Here is a 20,351-nt window from a genome sequence, read left to right as displayed (position 1 = left end):
CAGATAATAAAAGCTGTGACGTGTGATCCATTGAGATCTCTGGAAACAAGCTAACAAACAATCTACCAGGACTTTTCTTTGCAGAGCTGATAAATATTCTTCATTAAGAAATTCTTAAGACGTCGTCTCTAAACGTCTTGTTTCATCAGGTTCAAGGTGATTTAAAATGGCAGCTCCCCTCCTGTTGTAATCTTAAACAAGCCAGCGCCACTTTCTACAACAGTTTCTTGATGCAGACGAGGTGACGGTAACACATCGAACAGCAGCAGCGGGGTGCAGAGTAAGTGGATGTGGGTGTTTCCACTGTGTCAGCAGCAGCTGCTTCACTTCAACCTGTTCACTGTCACCGCTAATTGTTCACACGTGTGTGAGAATTCATAGTGTGTGTGTGCGTGCACGTCTCTCCTCCCTCCTCGTGCAGAAGTTTTAAGATCCACTCATGCTGTTACAACCTCGTTACTACGTCACGTCTCTCTGATGCTCTGATTGCACTAACTTCTGGTGTTTTTCCTCTCCAGGTAATATCGGAGGGGGAACCTGAGCTGTGTCTGCAGAGCCGTGCGAAGATGCTAAGCTACGTGGCGACACGCTGGGATGCTGAGAGCAGAGCAGCGTTCAGCAGGAGGATCAGAGGAGGAGAAACAAAAATCACAAAGGAGACGAACAGAAGCTTCACATCCACAGACACTCAGCAGAGACATCCACAGTCACTCAGCAGAGACATCCACAGTCACTAAGCAGAGACATCCACAGACACTCAGCAGAGACATCCACAGACACTCAGCAGAGACATCCACAGACACTCAGCAGAGACATCCACAGACACTCAGCAGAGACATCCACGGCTAAAACAAGACCTCCACTCCTGAGATTGAACTATAATGAGTGAGCAGCGACATCAGGAGTCATCTGGAGAAACTAATGAAGGATTTGTGGTGAATTTCAGGAGTTAAATTGCAGTAATTCAAAGAAGAAGAAGAAGGAAGGAAGCAGCTGTGAAGTCTCCCTCTAAAGAAGTAAAACGATTGTAAAATGTTATTGAGAGTTACTGTTCACTCATTCGCTAATTGAGCAACACTTAATTATTCATTACTGTCAATAAACATGCGTTTGGTTATGTCAGTGTATAAATGCGACGCTGTAATATTAAAGATGTGTTGACAACCTTGTGTTCGGTGATGCTGCTCATCATGATGTCAGATGAATAATGATGCACTGCTGTGATTATTGATGCAACAGACTGACGCCATGTGTATCTGTCAAACACATTAAAGGAGCTTTATGTAGTTTATGAGAAGAAATTCAAACTCAGAATTTAAACATTTACAATATTAATGAGGTAATAATACAAACTTTTTTTCTATAAGTGAATAAACAAGCTGTTCTCAGAGGAAAGTAAGGTCCCAGAACACTGTTTGAAGGTAGAAAGGTGGCAGGGTCCGCCACATATAAACAAAGTAAAACAGTATAAATTGTGTTAACTTGTGACCTTAAAGTCAGTTGGATTATTTTCTGTCTAAACAAACCTGACCCTGAGTCTGACAAACACTTTAACATAATAAAGTTATTTAATCAGAGGCATGAAACTTGCCTCAAAGTGTTTTTTTATCACATGTTCGTTTATATCTCACCTACACACCGTCAGGCCCAACAGTGGCAGAGAGGAAGAAAAATGATGACTCATCCTGCACTCGAGGGCGTGTCCTAATGTTTCATCCAATAAACTCATCCTTGATTTTTATGACGCTGCCGTGGACGAAGAAGAGGAAGAGGAAGACTCTTTTTGTCACTGTGGTTATAAACAAATGCACAAGCAGGACTTCAGTCATGCATTAATGTATGGAGAGGTGTCGGAGGCGCCAGGAGCAGTTAGGGGTTTGGTGCCTTGCCCAAGGGGACCTCGGCAATGCCAGTCCGAACTCCATATAGAGACGAATACACTTGATCCTGTTTGAATTGTGTCATGAATCACACATATGATGAACTACATCGTCTCATCAACACCAGAACCAGCACCAACATGGAGCCAGCTGGGCTCAGAAAAGCTCGTAAACAAGATGAACATCACAATAAATCTGCTCATACTGACAACTGCAGTTCTGGTTCTGGTTCAGTTCTGTGAGCTGCTGATATACAGGAGCAGCTCTACAATGTTGAAGTTAGGAGACGACGTCACTAACGACACTGTTGGCTGTGTTGTCTTTATAATGACGTGTTTTCAGTCTGATGTTTCAGTAGTTTGATGACAAACATCATGTGTGACTCATGACACAATTCAGACAGGATCAGTTAATTATCTGTCTCTCTTCATCACTACCAGAAACATAAGGTTTTATCAAATAAGGTCCATGAGGGGAACAGGAAGGGGCGGGGCTTCAGCTCTCTATCAAGTGGCCCAAGCAGGTCTTGAACCGGCCACCCTCTGGTCCCGGCAGACTGAGCTACTGCTGCCCAAAATATGTTGATAAAAAGTAGGAGGGAGTAGGACGCCGCCAGAGAGTCGGAGGAAGCATCCTCTGATGTCCTCCAGCTGCTGTAATAACTGTGGACAGATAGCTTCACATGTTGCTAATGTAACTGCCACCATAGGCCAGTTATGGAGTTTCCTGATGGATGGATACTGTTAGCTTTGTTGCTAAATGAACTGCTACCATTTCAAATATCCAGAATCGATATTTGATACTTTTGACAACACTATCCTGTCGTTAAACTGGCCTGCGTCTCGTCAGAGGCTGTGTTTTTACCAGTCTGCACAATCAGCAGACGGATGGCTGCCTGGTGAGAGGAGACACATGCAGCACTGTTTGCTCACTGCCCTCTTTTACAGGAAACAAGTATGATGAAGCAAATAGCGCTTCACCAGTCGTTTCATGGCAACGTATGCTGGGGGCATTCTTGTCTGGTGTTAGGGTCTGGTTAGCTTTGGAGCAGCAGCTCCCTCCATCACTGCAGCACATGTTTGTGTCTCAGGAGTCAACAGTGGTATGAAACAGAGCTTCAGCCTCAGTGTGTTTGATGACGAGCGTTCAGGTGATGAGGAGGAGGTCTTCACACAACTGTTGTTGGTGGAGAGGACGAAACAATGAAAGAGTCTCTGCAGCCTGAGAGGATGTGAGTGTTCCTCTCTGGCAGCATGTGGGAGGACCGGGGGCAGCCGAGCGCCGCTGTATTGGAAAAGCATTCGACAATCGTAATAAAACTGATTAAAGTGTGTGTGTGTGTGTGTGTGTGCGTAACCGTTTGGGGTTACTGCAGGGAGAAAACGTCAAAGAAGACGGGGGGATGTTTATCATGCAAATGGCTGAATAATGGATGCGCTCAGAGCCGATTTGTCTCCGAAGCTAATTTGTCATCGGCTTTTTGGGAGATGTATGGGTGTAATAATGTACAGCAGGGAAACACGACTTCTGTGTTCGCACACACACACACACACACACACACACACACACACACACACACACACACACACACTCTGTTACACTGACTCACTAATTGGTGCATTGTGGAACTGCTGCTGCAATTAAGTAATGGGTAAACAGAGGAGTGTCGTCGTGTGTTTGCCTGCTGTGAATAAAACAAGAGTGTGTGTGTGTGTGTGTGTGTGTGTGTGTGTGTGTGTGTGTGTGCGTGTCTACAGCTACTGATAACACAGCTTAATGCGTGTGTGTCCTTTACACACACTCACCTGATGGTATGGATCAATATGAAAACGTTACATGTGTGAGGTGTTTTTACACGTTTCCTTCCCTCTCACCTTGCGTATGCCCTCAGACGGGCTGGACACAGAGTAGTCCATGCCGTTGTTCTTGCTGATCGTCCTCCACAGCTCGGCGTAGGTGCTGTCCTGCTCCAGAGGGTTGGTGCCTTTGTTCCTGAAGTAGTCGTAGACCGCCGAGTCCCTCACCGTGCCGTAGTCCACGTCGATCTGCCGCGCCAAGTCCTGGAACGACCTGGAAGACACGACACAGGGATATTTAACATTTCACTTTATTTTTTATATGTATTTTAACTTTTACATACTCGGCTCTTCTCATGTATTCTATAACTCTAACACGAACAGTTTCGCCCTGAAGGATCAATAAAGTATTTCTGATTCTTTCTTTACTAATATACATATTTCAAACAATTGTGGCAAAGAATCAGCTGCTGTGACCAGAGCCGCCAGAGCGGGCGAATTTCCAGAGCTGATTCTGACTGTTTTGTGTGAAGCCAAGTAAATTTTTGTTTTATTTCTTTCTGGGGAGACTTTTTCCCCCCATGTGTGCAGCAGAGTGACTTTTTTTGTAGGAAAAAAAATTCATGTGTGAAGCCAAGTAACAAAAGTTTTTTTCAGGATTTGTTTTCCATGTTTGAAACGGAGCGCCATTTTGTTTTGGTACAGGATACATTTTTTTTAAAGTCTGAACTCAAAAGTTAATGTTTTTTTTCCAGGAGAAAAAATTAGTAATTAGTGAATTTTTTTTTTTTTTTTTTAAGGTTTTATTTTCCATGTGTGAAACAGTGATAGATTTTTTATTCACGTGTGAAGCTGAGGAATATTTTTCCAGGAACAAATACAAATTCATGCATGAAGCCAAGAAAAAAAAAAAAGAGAATCAGGATTTTTCTCCATGTTTGAAACAGAGCACTATTTCTTTTGTACAAGAGTTTGTTTTTTTCATGTCTGAAGCCAAGTTAATGTTGTTTCCAGGAGAAAAAATAAGTAGTGATTAGTAGTGGGAGTTATTCATGTGTGCAGCAGAGGGATTTTTTTCTCCAGGAGAAAAAAAAATCATGTTGAAGCCGAGTAAAAAAATGTTCAGGATTTTTTTCTCATGTGTGAAACGGAGTGATTTCTTTTTTGTCCGAGATAAAAAAAAATGTTTTAATGTCTGAAGCCAAGTGACTTTAATTTTTTTCCAGGAAGAAGAAGTCATGTGTGATGCAGGTGATTCTCCTGAAAAGCTCGACCCACGTCTGAAGCAGGTGCATGAGCTCGACCGCACATCGAGGGTGTTAAGAAAATCTTATTTCAGATGAGTTTGGACCTCGGACACTTGGCTTACAGCAGACGAGCTGCACGGAGCCATTTCATGTCGTGTTGGTTGTTATTTCGGTGTGTGTGTGCAACATGTGTGATTGTAGGACGTCACTTGTTCTGTTCAGGATGAAAACTTCACTCTTGGTAGTAAATTGCCTGTTTTTCATTCAGAGCACAGATGTGACAGTAAACTGATTTCAGGTCAGCAGCTGTTTGGAAAAACAACATTGTTAAAGACTGTGGGGACTTGACGCCTGTGGACACCGACGTGGTGGGAGACCAGTTTTAATCAGAGACACCCGAGAGACGGACTGATGATTTTTTTCTGACTGCCTCGAGGTGTTTGAACAAAACCACCTCTTTTTGTTTTGTTTTTGTCGACAGAACAACAGCAGATCTGGAATTTCATAAAAACAGACAACAGGCAGAATATTGATTCACTGAACACTGAAGAGAAGAGATTTATTTTGTTCTCACTCCTGAGAATTAAAAATTCATTTTAAAACACCTTCTAATGGTCTTTATTGATTAATAATAATGTACTTCATATGTCTAAAAATGACTTCTATCAGACTCTGAAGCCAAACCAGGATGTGTTTCTCACCCTCACCAGCAGGTTTTTGTACATAAACCGACAAGAATTAAAGGTTCAGCACTGTAACAAGAGAGAAACGGAAAATTCAACCTGGACGTAAAGTTGCAACATATATGGAAAGTATGTTTCTGTTGCATCCGTGTCTGTACTGAAGAAAGTCTGTATTGTTTCTCTTTTAGACTCTTCTTAGCTCTCCTGGTAACAGGTATGATCATCTGACAGGTATATCTGTGTGTGTGTGTGTGTGTGTGTGTGTGTGTGTGTGTGACATCCAGAGGTGTATAAAATAGTCCCTCTTTGAAGGACCGTACTTAAATACATTTTTTTTCAGGAGCAGCCACTTTCTGTGACCACTCCTGTGCGACCTGATGCTCTTCAAGCTCTAGTGTTTCCTCTTTTTGTTCAGTTCATTTGAAGCAGTGTTATTTGGTCTCAAGTGGTCCAGAATACCAGCAGACCTGAAAAATACCTCATCCATCGTCTGCAGGGTGGAAACATGGAAACGGACTGAGGGACGGAGGACATGGGGGGGGTAAAGTTATAACAAAACAAAACAGCTTTAAAAGATCTGAAAACAAACAGGAAATACAGTGAGAACTATTCATTATTCAGCACGGAGTTTGAGATGTGAGCATGTTTATTTATTCCAGAAAGGAGCTGTGTTTATTTCAGTTCATTTCACTGAATCAGCTACAAGCAGTGACCCTAGAGCACAAGGGATTATGGGTAGAGGAGAGCGGAGGCATATGATCTCCGTGTTTGGAAAGTTTAGCAGAACACGACAGCTGAAAACAAAAGTGTGGACGTTCACGATCACAGAAGAAAAACAGATGCTGTGACTGTCGTCTACTGCACATGTGGACCGTACTCATTAATATCACTGTTATGTTGTTATGTGTCAATTCAAATGTGTTTAAATTGTATTTTTTTTAAATAACAGCCCTGACTTCCTTGATTTCACCTCGATTCTTTCAGCATGAAGTACAATTTGCCCGATTGTCAAGTTAAAGACGGTTACATGTTTAGTTTAATGTGATAAAGTTTGATTCTGATCTTATTGCCGTTTTACATGATTTCATTTCGTACGAAAGAAAAGGTGGACGAGGTTTTTAAACCCTAAACTTTGCCGTCAACCAAAATCCACCGAGGGAGGTGATTTTTATGTCCTCGTACAAAAACAAGCTGAGTAAAAAAAAAAAAAAGGTAACTTCAGTTTGTTAGTTTCCAGCTTTCGTCACAGGGAACCTCCTGAACCTCGCACCTGAATCAGAGCAGGCGGCTGTAATTTCATGTTCCAGGTAGCGGGGCTGAACACCAGCTCTGAGTTTTAGAGGGTAAAAAGCCATAATTTCATGATTTAACAACCTGGAAAACAAGAAAAGTTTGTCACGAGTTTTGATAAAAGCTTGTGAAAATGTGCCCGCTGCCTGCGTGTTGACAGCCAACAACACGACCGTGGACTGACGAGGAAACCAGCACTGATCTCTGGATTATACGTCCTGGGGGTCAACCAGAACTCTGGGACCCAACGGGTACGAGACGAACAAGATCCAAGTTGTGAATATTGTCCAGGGAAGTCCACAGCTCACCGTCTTTAACTTGACTTCACACATGAAAAAAACAAAAACTCTCTAAAAAAACAAAAAAACAATCTATTTGAAACAAAAACCAAACTTCTCCTGACAGAAGACATGTTGTCTGTTCCTCCTGCCTGCTGTTGTTGGTATGTTTGTTTTCTTTATGTTGCGGCTGACGACATGAAGGCGTCTCCACCTTTAGTTTCCACCCCTGGGGGACATGCCCTGGGGGACAACAAGCGCTCCCGGCACCATAAAGGCACATTTTGATATAAAGCAAACAAATAAAAAATGTTTAATATGGAACATGAGTATTATTGTTATGCTCATTAATTTATCTTTATATATATTTCAGTATTTACACGAAATGGTTGGTCATGTAATTATAGGAAAAGTAAAGCTCATGTTGTTTATCGTTAAGAATATGAATAAAAATATATAAATATTAACATAAAAGTTTAGATTTGAGATTCTTTTAGATTACATTTGTTTTAAATGACTGTTAAACATTATTTAAACTAGTCAGTTGAGCCCCAGACATGCACCCTGATCCTCGCCAGCACGTCACAACTCGTGACGATGGCGGACCTGTTGATTGTTCATGTTTGTCATCACTCTATATTATAAAGACAATGTGGCAAAGATGCTTTAGGATTCATAACCTGGATCGCTCCCTGCACTGACAGACTAGGATTTACTGACGGGGGACTGAAGTTGTTGTATCCTTCTGTGCTCGCTTCAAATCCACCAGAACACTTTGATAACAATAATAATCTTACCGCGCAGAACATGACGAGTAACCTCAATCGGATAGTTTGTTTCTAGCTTTGGCGTTTTAAGTATTAATACACATTTCGCATATTTGGTGTCGTTTATTTGTCACGTCCCCGGTCGAAAGACTCGAGACAGCTCTTGTTTGTGGCTTTAAAGGTGTAAATGAAGCTGGTGAAAGGTTTTCTAAAAGTTACAGGAAAAAGTTTTAAAACATTCACACACACACAGAAAGAAATGTGATGAGGCTGGTAACTTCAGCTGTGTATGTTTGAATGTCTGACATCAGAGTGTTTATCAGCTGTGTGAAGTGATGTCATCAGTGTGATGAGCTGCTGCCTCCCAGCCGCTGTTACAGGCTCCAGATCAAAAGTGGGATTTTCATTTTTACCTTTGTTGTGTGTTTCACGCCAAATAACTAAAAGAGGGAGAGAGAGAGGTGCAACATCAAAGTCTGAACCATCTTTTTATCTCAGGATTCAACCATCGTGTGTGTGTGTGTGTGTGTGTGTGTGTGTGTGTGTGTCTGACTGGATCACATGACGCTCTGCTTAGATTTCATGTTCAAAGAGCCATCGAGACACAAACAGGCCTCTTCACTGGACACCAGCTTCATCTCCAGCTGGCAGAGCGACGTTAACCGTGGCTCCGTGTTCAACGCGCTCAGAGCCAATCAGATCGTCTCAGTGATGAGCTGATGGTACGTGTGAAGCTGTGATCACGCAGCGTCTGCACTGCTTCACATACTGATGCCATTTTTTCTCACGACACAAACAAACGTCACACCAGCTAACAAGTGACTGACTGACTGACTGACTGACTGATTTCAGATCTGAGACTTTCCAGAAACGTTGCAAAAGGAGATAAAGGGAATTTTGCATCTTACAACTTGTTGCTTTGGGACAAAACCAAACATTTGTATTCTGAAATTTCACACAGGAACAAGACGAAATTGTTTTCTTTTCAAGCGTCTTGGTCACAATTGGAGCTCGAGCGAACAAGTGAGGAGCGGTCGGATCCTAAAGTTATTTTTTCTTTTTCAAGACAACCAAGACTGTTTTTCTGTGAGTGGAAAAAATACTTTTCTCTCTCGCTCACATTTTCCTAACAGCCAAAATAAAACCATGTGTACATGTAATACAAAACCAGGTATTTTTTGACTTGATGCCAGGACGTTTCCAGCCGTGTTTGTGCAGCAAAACGAGCTATTTTAAGCCAAAATATGATGTTTTTTTAACCGTATCTAAGTAGTTTTAGTGCCTAAACCCAACCAGAGCATAAGCACAGCATTAAATAGGAAATCACACATAAGGAGATGGAAAGTTGCAACATAAAGAAATTCAAAGTGAAAGAGCTCAGCTCGTTTTAGCACCCGCCGTAAACACAATGGTAATCTACTGCGTGGCTGGTAAATGTATTTAACATTTATTAGACATCTGTGGACAAAATAAAAGTTAATTTAGCGGCTGTTTTTTTCTACTGGACAGAATTGTTGCCTTTTCCACTTCTCCGAAATTTCAAATCAAAACACTTCACATTACAACTGTGATTAAGTCGATATAATCTTTGATCAATGGACTGTGTATCAATTTGCTCTGAAAAAATCTACCTGCTGTTTTAAAACAAGTTTAGATTTTCATCTGTTGTAGCGACACGTCATCATCTTCATTCATCTCATCAGAGAGATCTTTCTGCTTTGACAGATGTTTAGAAGATGAGTTTCATTTTCATGCACAGATCTTTCCACAGAACCGACACGCAGGTCGTATTTGGTTTTAAAAACACAGAACAGTCAAAACTTCTGCCTTCACACATCAGGAACAGTCAATCTGCCTGGATTTGAATCCGTCTGCATAGAGAAATAATGCTCTTCTCTCAGGCTTGAATGCACGAGTACACACTTGACCCGCTCGACAAAATTGCAGGTACATCATCTTGTTTTTGCCTGTTTATCCTGGGTATGAATAAAGAACGGCATCTCTCGTTTCCCATCAAAAGCTACAACAACAGCCACTTCATCTCCGCACCAGCTCCTTCCTCTTCCATCTTTCCTCCTCGAAGAATCAAATCCAAGCTGACATTTTCATCTGCAAATCCCCGGCGCGTTACTCCGTGAAGGGCGATTCATTCAAGAGTAAATGCTTAGTACAAGACTTTGCTTTTATAGACATTCAATGAATGTTGAAGTGGAGATTTGCATATGATGTAGACTTCTTTACAGCTGCCTCAGACAGCAGAGAATCATCTCCTCTTTGACTGACGGCCGTCGACGCCGGCTGCTGTTGCTCTTCTCTGTGTGAAGTTACTCCAACATAACACACACTGAGAGATGAATGGAAACTGTTTTGCAGCCTGTTGACGTCTTTATCGCTCCAGTGGAAGGTTTTACGAAACACAGTTAGTGTGGATGGATGCTGCGACCTGTTAGTGATTCAGACAGGTGTGTTTTTACATGATGAGTGGAACGCTGTGTGAACATGTAGGAAAATGTTGCGTCTATTAAAAACATGAACTCATCTGAACTGGTATCAGCAGGATAAATGTGTGTTCGAGCTCGCGTCTGCTTGTTGCTAACCAGAGAAGCTAAAGCGTTGGCAGCTGTTAGCAGCGAGCGCAGATGTGACTGCTGTGGTTTAAACCGAGCACGTTAGCGCTGCGTCTGTTTGCACCTGAGGCCACGGAGCCGTGAAACTGAGCCGACGCCACTGTAAACAACAACAACAAAGGGAAGAAGAAAAAGGACTTTTTGGCTTTCAGAGCTCATCCTCCATAACAAATAATAAAAACACAGCCTCACAGCTCTCTCCTCATCCTCCTCATCCTCCTCATCCTCCTCCTCCTCCTCGTCTTCCTGCCTTCTGTGTGTTTGATTCTGTTTCATCCAAAAATACATCAGCTGACATCATCAGCTTCAAATCTGGAAAACCCCTGAAACTGCTTCTTAACATCATTAAAAACATTTTTTAACATGGTTCAACTGATCTTAATGGTCAGTCTGGTGTTATTTTACAATAAAAAAACAAGTGTAAGTACATTAACTCGAACAATTTACTTTAATCAAAATGTGAGTTACTTGTACTTTTGAGTATTTCTGTTTTATGCAACTTTAAATATCTGTTTATTTGTATAAATTACCCAAAAGTCATACTTGAGTAAAAGTAAAGATACTGTGTTAAAATATTACTTTGGTAAAAGTGAAAGTCACCCAATCGAATAGTACTCGAGTAAAAGTCTTCAAGTATCTGATATTAAATGTACTTAAGTATCAAAAATACAACTAAAGTCAATGTTAGCTCTACTTATAAAACAAATCATTTAAAATGTGTTACTTAAGCTACGATACAGCATGTAATCTGAAAAGTAACTAGTAACTAAAGATATCAAATAAATGTAGTGGAGTAGAAGTATAAAGTAGCAGAAAATGGAGTTACTCAAGTAAAGTACAAGTACTTAGTTACCGTTGTTTTCTGTGTATCTGTAGATGTGATTTTTAAAACTATTTACAGATATAATATGTTACGTGTCTGCGTTAAAGGAAGAGTTCACCACAAAACTGAATATTCAGTCATTACCCGCTCACCACATGCTGATGGAAAGTCTTTGACTCGTACGTGGAGCGCAGAGCTGACAAACATATTAAAGACGACTCGCTCTGTAAAACTTGACCTCATCAGTCTGTGTGCGGTTCATCAGCAGAGAACATGAGAACATCATTGTGTTAATTACTCATTCAACCTCAGGAGTTTCTCACGCATTTGGCTGATTATTAATCTGAAGGAGGAGCCTTAAAAGATTCATCAAGTCGAATCAACGCTTCACAACGAGAAGAGAAAAGCTGCAACTCGTCTGCAGTTTGACAAACCGAGGAGCGGGTGGAGTGAAGCAGAAGTAGAGCTGATCTTTTTATGAATTTCAAGGGTCGACAGTTTAGCTAAAAAAAAAACAAAGCAGCTCTCAGCTTGAATATTTCTCCATAAAGAAACGGCACGGCAGCGTCTGAGTTCAAGTATTTAATGCAGCTGGAAAAGTCTCTTGTCTAAACTCTGCGCTCTGTCTTTCGAACACTTTAACCCTCCCGTTGTTGCTGAAGAACGCGCTGGCCTCAACTTCTGTTTCGTGGGAAGCGATCGTGTATTTTTTCAGCTCCATAGAAGCTGCGAGTACAGAGGGAAAAGTTCTGAGTTCACCAGTTCACACAGGATTTACATATTATGTAACGCGCCAAGAAGTTTTCAGATGCTGCGTTCCAGTGAAAGCAAGAATACCACAGAGTAAAAATACTCCACTACAAGTCCAAGACAAGCAAAAACAAAACCAATCATTCAAAACCTCAATGAAAGATCGCTCAATTTTGTGACGTGTTGCGTTCAGAGAAATGGCTTTCTATGACAAGTATTATCAGCAAAATGTACTTAAAGTATGAGAAGTGAAAGTCGCATTTTACTGCTGTAGATGTTTGATGTTGAGCTCATTTCAATTCCTGAGAAAATAAGAAACTCTCTGCAGATACGAGACACTAACACGCCTTTTCTCCCCATTCAGCCTCCCTCTCTGTCTGTTCACGTCTTTCACGTCTTTGTTTCGTCTCGCTGCGTCTGCCGTGCGTGATGTGCTCTGATAGGTCGACATCAGTCTCGTGATGTTGGGAAGGCGGCGTGCGATGAAATAACAATAATCCATAATTCACCTCAAATGCATCAAACTAAAGTAACGAGGCTGTTCTGAAGATGTGAGGAGGAGAAAGTAGGAAAGGAAAGAAAAGATAGCTGGAGAGATACTTTATTGTTCCTAAAGTAAAGTACAGATGCCTGAAACATCTACTGAGGTACAGTAATAATACAGTTTAGAAGAAATTTAAACTCAGAATTTTAATATTTACAATATTAATGCGGTAATAATAAAAACTTTGTCCATCAGTGAATAAACAAGCTGTTCTCAGAGGAGAATAAGGTCCCAGAACACTGTTTGAAGCTAGAAAGGTGGCAGGGTCCGCCACATATAAACAAAGTAAAACAGTATAAACTGTGTTGTCCTTTAAGGTCAGTTTGTTTATTCAGTCATGAAAACAGAGTTTGTTTATTTAGTTTGTTTAGGCAGAAAAATGAAGCTCTTTCTCTGCTCATTAACATTTCTTCAAACAAAACTACAGACTGCTCCTTTAACAACGTCCAGTAGGAGACAGGAAGTGGAGACCACGTCGTACCACAGGCAGCTTGTGATTGGTCCACTTTGTTATAGAGAAATGTCAAAACAAGTGTTTAATAATCTGAGACTTAATGTTCAGAAGTCTTCTCACGAAGTATTAAATTAAATATTTAGTCACTCAAGATTAATATGTGACACACACACACGCACACACACACACACAGTGTGAGTGTGTGTCGGGGTCGGTGACGATCGGACAGTAAATAACGAGCGAGCTGCTCCTGGGAGTCGTTTCTCTGCAGCTCAACAGGAAGTTCATTTAGTCTTTATGATCTCTGAGGTCACACTGAGTCCAGCAGAATAAAGTTTATGGTGTTCTGGGTTTTAGAGACTTCAGCTGTGACCCGGCTCCTCCAGGATGAGCTGATATTTCTTATTGATCCCACTGGAGAAATCAGCTCACTGCAGCTGCAGATATGATTCAGCGTTTGTTTGATAAATAGATTCTAATTAAACAAGAGACTTCATGCACAGTTTAATTAAGATTTCAGTGATTAAAACAGGAGATCTTTACTCTCTTTTGTGCTGCTGCTGACCAGGAGAGGAGCTCTGGAGCTTCTGGTCCAAACTGATGGCGAAAAACCAGAAGTGACGTCTTGAAAGTGAGAAAATAAAAAAGTCGTTTCACACCTGGCCCCAAGTGGGGCAACGTGATCCTGTTTAAAATCCATCTAAAATAAAAACCGTAGCAGCTCGAGCACCTAATCACGTTGTATGTGCGTGATGATGTCATTACATGACGTGACGTCCGGTGCAGAAACTAGCAGGGCTGCCAAAGGATTTCCCCCGAATCACCGCAGGAAGTCTGTGTTTACATCGATCTTAAATAAAGAAGGAAAGAGACTGAGAGATACTTTAGATGAAAGTGTATTTTGTAGTTTTGATGAAAGTGTATTTTGTAGTTTTGATGAAAGTGTATTTTGAATTATTTTATCATATATTTTTATTGACTGACTCTAATAATCTTTTAGTTGAGGTTGTACAGATTCCAGGGATATGAAGCATCTGAAGTGGAATTATCTGTTCAAAGCTGAATAATGCTTTTCTATTTGTTAACAGCTCTCGTAGCTGCAGGCTGCCACACAGTGAACTGTTAATGTCAGGGTGTGTGTGTGTGTGTGTGTGTGTGTGTGTGTGTGTGTGTGTGTGTGTGTGTGTGTGAATCCTTACTTTATAGCGTGGTCCATGCGTGACACGGTGAGGTAAGCTGCCAGGTTGGCCGTGTACGACGAACACACGATGAGCGTGAAGAGCCACCAGCTGCCCATGACGATCCTCAGAGCCACCGAGCCGACCACGCCGTCCCCACCTACACACACACACACACACACACACACACACACACACACACACAGATGAGTATGACATCCAGGGATTTACGAGTGGTTTGTCAGCACTGGTTCGTTTTTGGGGATCACACAGGTGTGAATGGACACATGCTGGAGGGATCTAACCTGTGACCCTTCAGTTACAGGTTGCTCTCGGCGACCAGGAGGCCACCTGCCGCCTGATTCAAACAGCAGGTGAAAGCGGTGCTTTATCACAGCGAGCAGAGCGGCTGCACGGCTGCATCTAATCACAACCCGTTAGGCCTAAAAGGTTTCCCAGGCAACCTGCCAGACCATAATAGATGCAGCTGGGCACCTCTGTTGGGAAACTGTGTGTGTGCCTGTGTGTGTGTTCACGCTGGAGTATGCTTGTCAAAATGTGTGTGGATCCACTTGTGCATGTGTGTGTTTCAGAGGTGGACACGCTCGTTTGCAGGTGTGTGTGTGTCTTTACTTGTGTCTTTGTGAGGACGGATCTGAGAGCTCGACGGTGACGAACGTTTTGGAAAAACGAGGACATTTTTGGAAAAACGAGGACGTATTTTGAATGTGAGGACATTTTCAGTCGAGATGTCTTCAACAACTGCTGTCTGCTATGATTCTACTGAAGGAGGACATCTGGAGGGCAGCGAGAACACGTAGAGATGTTTAGAGGAGAAAAAGGACGTTATTTGGCAAAAATAGGACATTTTCACACCGTGTCCTAACAGAAATCGAGCAAGAGGGAAGTTCAGGATCAAACTTTGGAGCGTGGACCCCTGAACATGCTGCTGGATTTGACATAATGAGAGCGAGAACAGGCTGCTCTGGTAATCTCCCTCCAGTTTTTGTAGTTAAATGAGGAGGCATAAAATATTTTCAACCTCCATGAATCAACCGTTTCCCATCCACGGTACAGAGCTTTCAACACAAGTGACTGGAATAAATAGAAACGGGCTGTCCGACAAAATCGGCGCGATGTGTCGCTCACGCCGCGTTAGGTGATAAGAATGTATCACGTCCATGAGGTTCATCGTTGCTCATCTAAAAGCACCTTCGCTGCTCTGTTATGCTTCATCTTGAAATGTATTTGCAGCGTCATAACTCTGTTTGTGTGATCATCAACGCTTCAATCGCTCAAACCTTTATTGACACTGATGAGCTCAGGCTGTCACTGGTCTGACACACACAGAAGCCTGATTTCATTCCTCTGCAGTGACATTTTCCTGGAGCTCTGTGCTCTGAAATCTAAGCCTCCCTCTAATTCATTTAAGCACTTTAAAGTTTTATGGTCTTGTATCTGCCTCTCTGCTAAATATTTCAGACGCTACAAATCCTCCTGTGATTATTGTTTCCCTCTTCTGTTGCTGTGTAATCCGTGTAACGGCTCTAAATTAAAACTCCCCAAAATCAAACAGAAATCCGTCTTTACAAGGCAGATAATCTTCCTCTTGCTGCGATCAGCCCTGATTGATTCCAGCCAAACAGCTGAGCTGCTAAACTGTGAGAAGATTTCAGTTTTTATATTTGGCTTTCAGCTGATGTTTGTATTCTGAGTGATTCCCAGTGAGTGAGCAGGAAACCAGCGTCCCAACAGGACGCGGAGACACAGGAATCTAACCTGTGAACAGTGAGGGACGGGCCAGAGCTGAACCTTCAGGTTCAATCAGGAAACTCAGAGCTCCAGTATTTGGTAACTCTGCCGTTGAGCCTGAACACAGGGACACTCCTCACAGTCCGACTGTGTGTTTCTCCCATCACTATCACTTCTCTCACCTTGATGTACGAACGCTCCGTAAACGATCCAGATGGCGCTGTGCAGAGTCCCGGACCCCATGCCGTTGGTGGGCTGGCCCGGCGGTGCATTCTGGGCGGAGGAGGAGCGCAGCGCCTGCAGCCTGTTGAGCAGGAAGATGAGCACTCCCACCACAGGGATCGCCGCGGCGATACACGCCCAGACGGCGAGGTCAAACGGAGCGAACAGAGAGAAGATGTTGATCTTTTCTTCAGGTTTTCGCAGCAGGATGCCGACGCTGTAGTCCAGGTAACGCTTGCTGAAGTCCACCACGTTCTCCCTCTCAGGCGTGATGGTGATGGCTGACACCGCCAGGTCGGCTCTCTGCGGAGGCAGACGGGTGGAGAACGACTGTTAGACAATCTTTAAAAGTTTTTGTTTATGTACAGGAACTAACAGCCAACTCTGTTCTACCTTGTTGATGAGATCACCGATCATGCCGTTCCACGAGCCGTTAACAAGCTGAGATCCATATTTACTGTCTGCCACCTGGAGGACAGATTAATGAAGTTTAGTGAGTTCCTGACACCAAAGAAGGAATCTTAGAAGGAAAACAAAATTAAATCTGTAAACAATTGATCACCAACTATTTTGATAACTGATTAAAAAGTCTCCATGATTCCAGCTTAGATGTGAATGTTTTCTGGTCCTCTCTGACAGTAAACTGAATATGTTTGGGGGTGATATAATATGTTGGGCTTTGGGAAACGTCAACTGACACTTCTCACTATTTTCTGACAATTTATAGACCAACAGACAATGAAAAGAGTCGTCAGCTGCAGACCTGGTAGATCTCATATTTGAAGCCGAGGATCTTGGCGAGGGCGTCCAGCACGTCGATGGAGAAGCCTTTATATCTCTTGGGCTGTCCCAGGATGTTCTCCGCCACCATCACGAAAGGATCTTCCTGCACGCAGAGAAAGAGAAGATACAAACGTCACCACTGAAGAACGAGAGAGAAACTTCACTGTGTCTTTACAAAGAGAGAGATGAACTCTGGAGACGGCGACCAGATGAACTCGTAAACTGAAGATGCACGAGGTCGAACATCTACACTCGATTTTTCAGACTATATTATCACATGTGTGTTACCACAACACCAATATTATATTTTTTTAATATCATGGTTATAATATATGATGAATATCCCAAGAATATTCACCCCTTGTTTGTACTTGATGTTTTTAAGATTTAGGATTGTTATTATTTATAATAAACACTTTGAAATCTGTCTTTTATACAGAAAAACAAATGTTTGTGCAGCTGCACTCAGATGAGTGTCGATGAGAATAATGTGAATCTGTTTTGTTCCATTTGTTGCAGTTTTGTTGAAAAAAGTGTTCAGAGCTCAATTTTGTTATTTTTTTCTCTTGAAAGCGACGACAGAATCGGGTTTATTGATAAAATCGGTGCCCTCGGGTCCAAAGCTCCTCTGTAGAGGAACCTGTGCAGGTGTTGTGTGTCTGTGGCTGCTGCAGTCGTTCACTGTTGTGTCAGTGTTGGCGCCTGGCAGCACTCGGAGCTGGAAGTGTTGCAGCTGCAGGGGATCAGCGGCAGGGTGAAGGTATTAGTCTCGCTTGGTTAGACCTGCGTCTCCACACTGCTGCGCCAGCACAGGAGGAAACTCTGGCTGCGAACCCGCTGCTGTCGCTGGATCAGGGCAGAAAAACGCTCGGCTGTTTGTATCTCTACAGTTCATCACAGTGTCCGGAGGCGCTGCTAAACCGAGGTGCTCGATCAACGCCCTCTCAGAAGAGAAAAAGTATCGAGGGGGAAACTTTCGGGTGGAGGAACACGAGGAAGTGAGACAAGTCAAAGCAGACGAATAATAAAAACTCACTCTGAGCTGCACAAAGTGGTTTTTCTTTATTGACTGAGGATTTTTCTGTGGATTCACTGAAGTGGACTTTGTGCTGTGGAGCGTTGAATTATTTTATTAAGAGTTTATTTTCTCTTCTCTCTTCATTTCAAAGACAAACACAACATGTCTGAACATGAAGGTTTAAAGTTGTTGCTGCTCTTCATCCGGCTCAGACTGGGAGGTTTTGTGGCACAGCGTCAGGTCGTGGTCTCTTCAGTAACTTTGTGCTACACCCACATACTTTGTACTTGTCATCGGCTACACGCCATATTGAGATTTCCACAAAACATCTTGTATCACGGTGATCACATTCTCATAACTTAGCAGTGGTTTCAAACGTGACACCATTAGATATTTTAAAGGAGACCTCAGGACACTTTCCAGCCGTGTTTGTGGCGATCAAAACATCACAACAGACAAAACATGATGCTGAACTACCAGAACCAAGTGTTTCTGTGCCTGAACCAGAGCAGAGCATCAGCACAGCGTTATATAGAGACTTGAACCTGAAGAAACTTTAACTTAAACGCAGTGGTTTTGCCAACATTTATTCTGGTGGCTTCTGCTTCGGGACATCTCATCCTCCGCCTTGTCGGACTCATCGCTACTCTCAGCTGCACTGATGAATGCTAAAGCTAACATGCTAACAACAGTACCATGAGTGTTAACATCCATAAAGTTTGTATCTTTTATCCATCTTAACTTCACATTTATCCAGATCTGATCTGAAGTGCAGTTTATTCTGAAATCGTCTTATTGTTTGTTTCACTGTTGCAGTCAGTAAAAGTCTCTCTGGACGGTAAAAGCAGCTAAATGTTTAAATGTGATTAAATACAGTATAATATTGACTTTATTGCCGTTCACACAGACGTCACCTACCAGTAAAGTGACCACTTTGACCGTCACTCCCTGCATGCCGTTCTCTATCCGACTCTCCTTCAGACTGCCGTTCAGCCCGTGAACCGAGTCCCACGTAGCGAGCTGCAGAAAAGACAGAGAGACGACAGAACAGATGTTTCAATGACACCAGACTGACGGAGTTTGACTGATTTGTGCGTCAAAGGTCGTCAGAAAGAACAAAACAGGGTGAACACAACAGGCAGAGTAGCCGTCAATTACATAAATGCTGCATCGCTCACTGGCTGCAATTTTACAATTTATTCTCTTGTCTCGATGGATTCATCAGAGTTCTCTGCTGCAAATTAGCCGAGCGCTGTGAATACTGTGGAAAAAAGAGACGTCTGTGCAACATGCCAACTACCCACTCAGACATGGTTTCATTTATCACATATTCAGCCAGACACAAAATGAACATGACCTAATTTGGTCCAAAATAATAACTGCTGTCTCTCCACAGAGCCTCTCAAACATCTCTGAGGAAAATGAACTCAAAGAGCTCCGAGTTTCTTTGATCATACAGACACCGAGTTCATATACATCATGTGTGTGAGAGATCATGTCCCATTTATACAGGATATATTTCTGTTTCACACGGATCAGACTGACGCTGTCACACGAGATCGATCTGAAAGTCTTCCAGGGTTCGTGCATCTGATCATTGCAGAAACTCTGATATCTGCAACTCAAGAGGTTTCAAATAATGTAACAAACATGTTCGGTCGTCTGCTCACAAATCCTCTCAGCAGGCGACTAAATCAAACTACTTCCTGTTTAAAATCCTGCCTCTCGTGTTTTAATCTTATAAATTCTTTGTCTTTAACGTATTTTTGTGTGCTGAGATCAGAACTAATAAAGATTTTTACGTTTCTTTTTAAATCTTAAAATTATATTTAATAGCTTACTGTGAGACAGTGTTCATTTTGGCAGCCATTTTAGATTTAGTCTTACTTATCAGTGTCACATTTGAACTCAAAATGTTTGAGTCAACAAAAAGTTGACATTTTAGTCGCCTTCAGGTCAAAATGTTTTCTCTTTAAACTCATCAGTAAGGTTAATAACCCACTCAGAGGGTTGTATACTTACAAATACAATAAAAATACAAATACATTAAAATCATACTGATTGGGTGCGTCACTGTGTAACAGGTGTATTATAAATATATATTTTTATATATATATTATTAAATATATACACTCCAGTCAGTCAGCAGACACACAGTTGCTGCTGCTGTAGGCGTTCTTTTAAATCACACTACCTTGGCATGACCCGCCCTACTCTGCCTCTGATTGGCTACGTCCTGCCCGCGTGCAACTCTCACCA

At 42.2% G+C, this 20,351-nt stretch overlaps 1 protein-coding gene across 1 annotated transcript in view; it reads right to left on the bottom strand.

Annotated features, from left to right (window-relative positions):
- grid1b (glutamate receptor, ionotropic, delta 1b) overlaps positions 1-20,351 on the bottom strand; it is a 455,566-nt gene that overhangs the window by 17,849 nt on the left and 417,366 nt on the right. Inside the window, exons 9-14 of the mRNA XM_073489190.1 lie at positions 19,011-19,112; positions 17,055-17,177; positions 16,685-16,759; positions 16,252-16,594; positions 14,339-14,477; positions 3,755-3,950 (exon numbers count right to left, since the gene is read on the bottom strand). Coding sequence (XP_073345291.1) covers positions 3,755-3,950; positions 14,339-14,477; positions 16,252-16,594; positions 16,685-16,759; positions 17,055-17,177; positions 19,011-19,112 — 978 coding nt within the window. The remainder of the gene's footprint in view (positions 1-3,754; positions 3,951-14,338; positions 14,478-16,251; positions 16,595-16,684; positions 16,760-17,054; positions 17,178-19,010; positions 19,113-20,351) is intronic.

This window comes from Pagrus major, chromosome 20 (genome assembly GCF_040436345.1).
Source record: "Pagrus major chromosome 20, Pma_NU_1.0".
NCBI classification, from domain to species: domain Eukaryota; kingdom Metazoa; phylum Chordata; class Actinopteri; order Spariformes; family Sparidae; genus Pagrus; species Pagrus major.
The sequence above is the reverse complement of the archived record's forward strand: the minus strand, read 5'-3'. Positions and strand labels throughout refer to the sequence as shown.